This window comes from Littorina saxatilis, unplaced genomic scaffold, assembly GCF_037325665.1.
Source record: "Littorina saxatilis isolate snail1 unplaced genomic scaffold, US_GU_Lsax_2.0 scaffold_417, whole genome shotgun sequence".
Taxonomy (NCBI): domain Eukaryota; kingdom Metazoa; phylum Mollusca; class Gastropoda; order Littorinimorpha; family Littorinidae; genus Littorina; species Littorina saxatilis.
The window spans coordinates 62308-72285 of NW_027128316.1; the positions used below are offsets into that span (position 1 = coordinate 62308).

The window sequence follows — 9978 nt, forward strand, 5'->3', positions numbered from 1 at the left end:
GTTTGTTTATTCCAGCGGGGCATATACTAGTGTTTTCGTACCTGCATACGTTAAAAGTGTGGTTGTCTTGTTCCGTGTGTGCGTTGGCTTGTGAGTTTTCAGTTATTAACATATCTCTACAACCTGTTGGGCTGTGCAGAACCGATTCCATTTTTCTTTTCTTACTCCGTGTACCAGGTGGTCTCTGTCTTTGAAACAACGTACGTTTAGGTCTAGCGAAAATAAAGTGAATCCTTTAGTGAGTGCCGACTGTGTGGGGCTGTATCCGGGAATAGCCTTGACTGGATTGCACTGAATGTAGGACGTGTGGGTCTAGGAAGAGTAACGTTTTGTTTTATTGCTGATGTTAGTGTGGGCAGTAAGCTGTGATGTTATTTGTGATGTGATCCAATGTCTTCTGTGCGTGGGAAGAGCCTACAAAAGAAAGAAAATCTCGTTTTGCACCCACACATTGTGTTGTGTTGTGTTGTGGTTGATGTTGTTGTTGTTGTTGTTGGTGTTGTGTTGTGTTGTGGTGTGGTGTGGTGTGATGTGGCGTGGCGTGGTGTGGTGTGGTTGTGTGGTGTGGTGTGGTGTGGTGTTTTGCGTTGCGTTGCGTTGCGTTGCGTTAATTGTATTGTATTATATTGTATTGTATTGTATTGTATTGTATTTTATTGCATTGTATTGTATTGTATTGTATTGTAATGTATTGTATTGTATTGTATTGTATTGTATTGTATTGTATTGTATTGTATTGCACTGTATTGTACTGTACTGTACTAGATTGCATCGCATCGCATCGCATCGCATCGGATCGTAGCGTAGCGTATCGGCTCGGCTCGTCTGGTCTGGTCTGGTCTGGTCTGGTCTGGCCTTGCCTTGCCTTGCCTTGCCTTGCCTTGTCTTGCCTTGTCTTGCCTTGCCTTGCCTTGTCTTGCTTTGCATTGCATTGCATTGCATTGTATTGTATTGTATTGTATTGTATCGTATCGTATTGTATCGTATTGTATTGTATCGTATCGTATCGTATCGTATCGTATATTGTATTGAATACACACGCAGATATGCAGATGAATGTATGTATCAATCTTCAGTCTATTTCTTCTCTGTTCCAGTGTTGCTGTGCGGTAGTCTAGGCTTCGAGAACTTCATGCAGAGGGAATGGATGAAGATGGTGTTAAAGTGGCAAAAACCCACAGGCTGCTTCTCACTCGACAACCAGGCTTTGCTTTCCATGGAGAAACAGCTGTCGGAGTACCAAAACCAGGAGAGAAAACTCATGACTGATCTGAAGTGGGAGGTTGCAATGATGTAAGTATTTGTGTTAGGAAGGCAGGAATACTAGCTTGAAACATATTTTTGCGGAGGTCAGCTCTGCAGCTCTCTTTGGATTTTTAAAGGAGTCTGGCCTTTATTTTAAGATTTGAATTTTAATAATCCTTGGCGCGTAGGGTTTCGATTTAGCTTTTATGTTCCATTCGGGTGACGTTCCTAATTTTGTTTATTAAAATTGGTTTAATTCAAATATGTGTAATGTTAAACTTGTGGGGTCCTGATTTGGCCTATATGGTCCGCTGTACCCAAAAAGCAACAACTAACTAACTAAATAACTAACTAACTGCTTGGGTTCGTCTTCTCCGGCAAAATTTGTCAAGATGGCCGAACGATTTTCGTCAGTTTTGACAGTTTTAGGCAGTCCTCGGGGTCACCTATTCCGCAACATTGAAAAACTTTAACAAACAGACAAACTGCGGACATAACTCTGTCAGGTTGTGAAAGAGTTAATACTCTTGCTTTTAGTGAGGCAAGCTTTCCGCGCGTGCTCCTTGTCCACGTGTTTCAGACACACCCTCGTTTGTGACTGGCCGATAATGTCACGTGGTAAATTTTGACTCAATAAAAGCAAGAGTATTCGCGATTTGCACAATCCATACAAACCCGACAGAGTTATTTCCGAACATCGTCTTTTTTTGCGGTAATTACGACATGATTCGGCGATTCACCGATATAAATTGTATTACTTATCAAAATATCTGGTGATATCAAAATCGTTTTTCTTTTCGGACAGATGAGAAAAAAATCAGTTCAGGTTGAAAATAGAGCCAGAAAGGTATACATTAGATACACAAGTACGGTAGGTACGTTTTCACGTATGTTGGTTTACCGCTGCCCTGTTGTTGGAAGCTTTAATTCGCAGGTGACAAAAGGTGTAGATAAAAATTTATGATTTTCGAAAGTTTGAAGAGTTATTCAGAACTTCGTTTTTGACACCTTACACGATAAAAAGCATTGGAACATCAAACGACTTTCATCCTTACAATAATAAGGTGTATGATGAACGATCAAACAAAGCAAAACAAAAAGAAACCGACACCTTACATGGTAAAAATCATTGGTTGTCATCCTAACATATTAATTTGCATGACGAACGATACAAAAACCAACCAATGAAAAGACGCCTTATATGATTGAAAGCATTTAAGGACCAAATGACTGCCATTGTAATGACAACAGTAAGCATTATTTACGACACAAAACAAACCAATATATGTAAAGACGCCTTACACGATGCAAAGCATTTAAGTATCAACTGACTGCCATCCCAATGATATCAATAAGCATGATTTACGACACAAACCCAACCAACGAAAAGACGCCTTATAGGATTGAAAAAAAGCATTTAAGTATCAACTTGACTGCCATCCTAATGATATCAATAAGCATGATTTACGACACAAACCCAACCAACGAAGAGACGCCTTATTGGATTGAAAAAAAGCGGCGTTTAAGGATCCACAGACTGCCATTCTAATAATAACAATTTGCCTGATAAACTATTCTGTATTCTGTGTGATTTACAACACAAACCCAACCAATAAAAATACGCCTTACACGATAAAGAGCATTTACAGATCAACTGACTGTCATCCTAACTATAACAATGAGCATGGTTTACGACACACAACCAACCAATGAAAAGACACCTTATATGATTGAGAACAAAAGCATTTAAGGGACCACTGACTGTCATTCTAATGATAACAATGTGCATGATAAACTATTCTGTATTCTGTGTGATTTACGACACAACAAACTAACCAATGAAAAGACGCCTTACACGGTAATAAAAATGTAAGGATCAAATGACAACAATACGCATGATTTACGACACAAAACAAACCAATAAAAAGACGCCTTACACGGTAATAAAAATGTAAGGATCAAATGACAACAATAAGCATGATTTACGACACAAAACAAACCAATGAAAAGACGCCTTACACGGTAATAAAAATGTAAGGATCAAATGACAACAATACGCATGATTTACGACACAAAACAAACCAATAAAAAGACGCCTTACACGGTAATAAAAATGTAAGGATCAAATGACAACAATAAGCATGATTTACGACAAAAAACAAACCAATATAGTGTGAAAAGACGCCTCATACGATAGAAAACATTTAAGTATCAACTGACTGCCATCCTAATGATATCAATAAGCATGATTTACGACACAAAACAAACCAATGAAAAGACGCCTTATACGATAAAAAGAATTGAAGTATCGACTGACTGCCATCCAAATAATAACAGTGTGTATTATGCACACACACAAAAACAAAGAAAAGACGTCTGACGAGATAAGAATCATGTAATCATCAATTGATTGTCAAACTAAGAATAATAATAACAATGTGAATGATGTACGACACAAAGGCAACATTACACGACAACGTGTATGATTAACGAGACAAAACAACCAATGAAAAACCACCTTGCAATGTAAGAAGCAATGAACAGCCAATGAAGAGACACCTTACACGATAAGAAGCATTGAAGAATCAAATAACTGCCACCCTAACAATAACAATTTGTGTGATGTACGACTCAAAACCAACCAATCAACAGAGTCTTGCGTTTCAGTTCTTGCTTGGTTTTATCAGTATTTGCTCTGTGTACGAATCCATAATTGCTTAGAATCAATGTTTGGCATGGAAAATTCATTAAAGCCTTTGTTTGTTTGTTTGTTTGTTTGCTTAACGCCCAGCCGACCACGAAGGGCCATATCAGGGCGGTGCTGCTTTGACATATAACGTGCGCCACACACAAGACAGAAGTCGCAGCACAGGCTTCATGTCTCACCCAGTCACATTATTCTGACACCGGACCAACCAGTCCTAGCACTAACCCCATAATGCCAGACGCCAGGCGGAGCAGCCACTAGATTGCCAATTTTAAAGTCTTAGGTATGACCCGGCCGGGGTTGTTAAAGCCTTTACAACAAAGAGAATTAATAATAAGACTGCTGAAATCTCATCTGTATTGGTTATTTTTTGGTAAATGCATTGCAATAAATCGTGTTGATTTGAAATAAATAAATTCCTCAAACAGTTTTTGTGTTTTAATGTTGTTGTGAGATTAAAATAATTACGTTTTTTTTTTACTTTAACTTTGCAAGCTTTTCATGTCCTGTTTCAATGAAGGTCGCTCCTTTTTGCTATCAAGCATCAATTCAAAAATTCTCCAAACCAGGGTTTTAGTCTAGCGTTTTACGGCCGCTATAATGGATACCATTATTTAATCGAGACTGTGTGACAACGGGACGTCTTCGTGTGTACACACAAGCACAAGACAAAGTACTCAAGGAAAAGATTCTGTAATCCATGTCAGAGATATGTGGGTTATAGAAACACGAAAATATCAAGTATGCATCCTCCGAAATCGGCGAATGGATGCCTAAATGGCGGGATAAAAACGGTCATAAAAGTGTACGTGGGAGTCCCAGCCCATGAACGAATGACTCAGCAAGGACGGCTTTTCCAGCTGCCACGAAGCAGAATATTTTGCCTGTATTTGTCTTTTTCTCCATTCTAGATTTTAGAAGTTACAATTTTCTGTGTTTGATACTTTCGTAGAGCGATTAACCCACTCCCTAGGTTTTTTCCTCACATGTGTTTGAGTGAATGTTTTCCCAGGTTTTTTTATTCAGTGAAATTCCGTGAGAACTTTTGAAATCGAAATTGAAATCTGTTTCAGTGAAAAGCAACATCAACAACACCACGGAAGAAAACTTCTGCGAGAGCAAGTTATGAATGGTAAGAACATGACAAAACTATGTTGTTTTATGTCAAATATTCTGAATATAACATTTAATGGAAGATTGATTTCCCTTGTGGAAAGTCTTGAGATGAATGCCTGTGTTTACATTTTTTTATTTTTTTATTGTTTGTTTTGTTGTTATTTTGTGTTTGTTTATTTGTTTGTTAGCTTGTTATATCGTTTGTTGAGCCGGTTCTCAAAGTGGTTCGAGTGCTTGCATCTCACGCTGGGGGTCAGGGATCAACCCCCACTCGGGGCGAATACAATTACCTACTTTTTCCGAGCGCTCTTTAGTCAGCCCAGGTGGAAATGGGTACCTGACCCTATTTATCTTTGCCACAAAGGGTCAAATATCCCAAAATTAATGCCTTAAAAAAATAAAGCCTTATTTGTTTTAACAGTACAGAACATTATAGTACAATTCAGTACCAAAAATGCTTGTCCTTTTATTTAAATTTAAGATTTTCTGTATTTGTTTTTTCCTTCTTTTCAGATGGATGTCTATCTCACAAGTCTGGCCTTGGCTTCGGAACCCTGTGCCTGTTTAACCGCTTCCTGGTTCGTCAGACCTACCTCAACCAGGGAAAGCTTTAACACAGAAAGCTCAACAGTTCTACTTCCAAGTTTGGTGCGGAAATGCGTCAGCGGGGCGTTTGCAGCTAGCTGGATTCAGTAGCTACGCATAGTACGAGAAACCTTCGCTTGTTTACTTGATTTCCAGGGAGCGGTCTGGTTAAGGCGTTGAACTGTAAAACCTATGTCCTGGAAGGATATCTGTGAGAAACGGGAACTATTGTGTGCCTTTTGCTTGCCAACAAAGAGTGTACAGAATTTCTTTCTGAACGTGTCTTGGGATATTTGTTGTGACCTTGTTCGTGTGACGTGAGTATGTTGGTCAGCGTGGGCACTTTTGGCTGACTCGCCTGTTCGTGTTTGTCAGTCGGTGTGATCTCGTGGGATGTTTCAGAAACAAGGTACAAGGGGAAAACAATATTGAATGTTGGGGTGTTTCTTGTGACCTGGGCTTGCATTAAACGCGTGAGACTTAATGCTCACTTAAAAGGAACTCCCCCCCCCCCCCCCACACACACACAAAGGTTGACTTAAAGACACACTCTTTCCCGCGTACAAAGTTTGGCTCACCGTCTCAGATCTGGTCAGGCTGTTACATGAGATAAAAAAAATAATCCTTCCACTTGCTGTGGTCATCGAGTTTTTTTTTGGAATGAATAATTTTCTTGAAAAGCTTCGAAATGTATCATAAAAAAATTCTATCAGTGAACAGAGAGTGCTCACCCAGGCTGTTCATTTTTTGCAAATGTCCAAGCTGATGAGGGCCCCAAAGGGGGGGTATCATCACGATCACGGGGAGGGAAATTTTAGCTTTCACGATCACAGTTACCTTGATTTTTGTTTTCACGATCACAAACACCTTGACGAATAGAGGATCATAGAGTGATACAGCTGTGAAAAATGTACGTTGAAAATAAAATGCTTTGCAATAATGCCCATCACGATCACGAAAACAAATGACGATCACGATCACGAGACTTGATTTTTTTGTCATCACGGATCACGGGCAAAGTCCCATCACGATCACAGAAATGGAAATTTCGGCAATCACGGTCACAGAAAGGTCAAAAAACACCAATCACGATCACGATTTTAAACCCTTTGGGGCCCTCGCTGATGGTTGTTCTTAGGCCAAAAAAAAAAAATAGGTCTGTTTACGGTAACCCGACCGACCCTAGTTTTTTCGCGCGACCCTAGACTTTTTTTGGGCATTTGGGAGAAAAAAAAAAAAATCTTGTTTTTTTTTGCAAAATAACGTAAAAATATGGTTTTTTGAAAAAAAAAAAAAAAAAAAAAAAAAAACAATCCCGACCTACCGACCCTATTTTTTGGGCCTATGTTACCGTAAACAGACCTTTTTTTTTTTTGGCCTTATCCCATGTAAACGCCAGTCCAGATCTAAGACTGCGAGTCTGACTGTTTACAAGGGAAGGAGTGTGCCTTTAAGCTGAAGTCACAATGCACAACAAATATGCAAGCAAACAAGCAACTATCCAATGAATCAACCAGCAACCCACTTAACCAACCATCCAACATGCCTTCGGACTGATTGACCGAGGAGCGATCGACAGCCAAGTGTCAAGCAACTTACCAGCCAAACCAACCAACATGCCTTCGGACTGATTGACCGAGGAGCGATCGACAGCCAAGTGTCAAGCAACTTACCAGCCAAACCAACCAACCAACCTACCAAGTAACAAACCAACCAACCAACGGACGAACAGATCAGAACATAAACTTTGGAAACTGCCCTTAACTATGTTTCTAAATTATTTCATTGTACTTTGTTGTTTGATTGTGTGCCTGCTTTTTGTTTCCTTGTTTCTTTGTTTGATAGGGATGTTTTTTCTCTGCACAATTTCGACCAGTAACTTTAAAGGCATACTAACGCACTCCCGTGTTTACAAAGTGTAGTTTGCCCACAATCGATGTCAAACGCACCATAAGACCATATAATGACGATATGTCACCATGCGCGGACCATAATACATGCATTACAGCTTGTTCTAGCCTCTGAAAAAGTGAGGATGTCAACAAAGCCGCGGTGTTAGCTCCCTTGCATCAACGTTACATGTGTTGCCAAATCTATAAATAGGACCATCTAGATCAAAATAAAAATTCAAATATCTCAACATTTAAGGGCTCCTAGACCACAATATTTTGCAGGGAACTTAATTTAGTCTGTCTCCAGCTCTGGGTAAAGCAATTAGCGTGTATATTCATCAGCTTTCTATGCCTTTAAGAATAGTAATATTTTAAATGTAAATTATATTATATAACGTACGTATGTATGTATTATGGTATATTTACACTTCCATACAGATAAAACACACACACACACACACACGCACGCACACACACACACACACACACACACACGCACGCACACGCACACACACACACACACACACACACACACACACACACACACACACACACACAAACACACAACAGAACGTATAATATGGAGTGCAGCATAAGAAACATTATTGTTACGAGCAAGTACTGTCGAGACAAAGACATTTGACAGTAAAAGAAGAATACGCTTTCAGTATTTCAGTGATAATTGCATATCATCGTCTCCTCCTTTAATATTGCGCCTAACATATGCAATAGTTTATACTTTATCAAATGTAGGTATGTATGAGTGTGTGTGTGTGTGTGTGTGTGTGTGTGTGTGTGTGTGTGTGTGTGTGTGTGTGTGTGTGTGTGTGTGTGTATGTGCGTGTGTGTGTGTGTGTGTGTGTTTGCAAACGCTGTCTTACATTTTCTGTCTTTGTATAAATGGCCGTCCATCTGTATCTCACCCCCTTGTCTCTGTCTCTCTGTCCCTATTTCTCTCTGTCTCGGTCCCTGTCTATGTATTGTAGTTAACTTAACTTCTATTTCTGATTGTTATTAATCGAGTTACCCTCAATGGGCGAGGGACGGATGAAAAAAAGCATGTTTATTTTTACATTGCTTATTCTGTTACACTCGATAAATAAAGTTCAATTCAATTCAATTCAATTCAATTCTATGTCATCATTCTTACTCGTCTGTCTGTCTGTGACTGTCTCTCCCTGTGTGTCTGTCTCTCTCTCTCTCTCTCTCTCTCTCTCTTTCTCTTTCTCTTGCCGTGTAGTGGTATTCTGCCGTTCTTCTATCATTTTCCTCTGAGTCTCCTTCTGTGTCTCTCTGCTAACTCCAAACCTCCTCCTTCCCTTCTCTCGATATCTTATTGTCTTTCTGTACATAACGTTGTTCATTTTGTTTGTTTTTACATGTGTCACAAATCCTAACACATGATATTGGTGTGGCCTTTTGTGTTGCTCTCCGCTTGACTTCCACAATACGTTTCAGATAAATTTTTTAGCTATTCTTTAAAAAAAAATCAAATTCTCTAACAAGGTAAACAACCGCTGTATATTGCCCTTTGGATTGCAGCAAGATGATTGTCTCCCCTGTTCCTTAATTCCTTTCCCTTATACACTCTTCAAAAAAAGTTAAGGATCAGTTGAAAAAACGGATCTAATTATTATTAAAATTATCAAAAATTGCCAAAAAAATTAAACATCGACATAATAATTAAAAGATTAATGTGTTTGAATTAACAAATGAACAATGAGTCTTGACCTAGAATTTTGTTTGGCAGGCAGAGTTATTTCCCTTTGTGGGACTTCTCAAAAGCTTCTGCATTCTGGAAGAAAAGGGGTGTTTTTTATAGCCCCATGAAATTTGCGGAACGCATGCCAGGGCAAAAAGTTGTGATGCACGTGCTACAAAAGGGTCCTGGCTATGAACATCGCTCACCAGCTTGTGTTTAAAGGTTGACACGCTGACACAATTATGCACAGTAGCAACATGCCCCTACAAAGAAAACTGAGCGATTTGGATAGAGGAAGGGCAATAGGATGGTGTTGCTGCCAGGCAAGTGGCCCAGAGGCTTGCAGTGGCTCCCTCTGTCATCATCAGACTAAAACAGAGATTCCAAGCAACTGGAAGAGTGCAGGAGCGACAACGTTCTGGTCGGCCCAGAGTCACCACACAAAGAGAGGATCGCTTCATTCAGAGGCAGGCCATGCAACAAAGAATGGCTACGGCAAACAACATTAAGCAACGCCTACAAGCTACCACCAACACTGTTGTTGGTGGTCAGACGATCCGAAACCGCTTACACAACTTTGGCTTGCGTGCAAGGCGTCCAGTCCGAGGAACAACCCTGACTGCTATTCGCCGAGCCTGGTGCACTCAACATGTGAGGTGGCAACGTCAGCAGTGGGCTCAGGTGTTGTTTACAGATGAGTCCCGCTTTTGCTTGGAACCTGCTGATGGTCG

The 9978-nt window shown here is 39.9% G+C and overlaps 1 protein-coding gene across 1 annotated transcript in view; it reads left to right on the top strand.

Annotated features, from left to right (window-relative positions):
- LOC138956675 (UPF0764 protein C16orf89 homolog) overlaps nt 1-5927 on the top strand; it is a 13693-nt gene extending 7766 nt beyond the window's left edge. Inside the window, exons 6-8 of the mRNA XM_070327974.1 lie at nt 1098-1293; nt 5026-5084; nt 5582-5927. Of these exons, the coding sequence (XP_070184075.1) occupies nt 1098-1293; nt 5026-5084; nt 5582-5682 (356 nt within the window). The 3' untranslated portion in view covers nt 5683-5927. The remainder of the gene's footprint in view (nt 1-1097; nt 1294-5025; nt 5085-5581) is intronic.
- Nucleotides 5928-9978: the final 4051 nt, after the last annotated feature.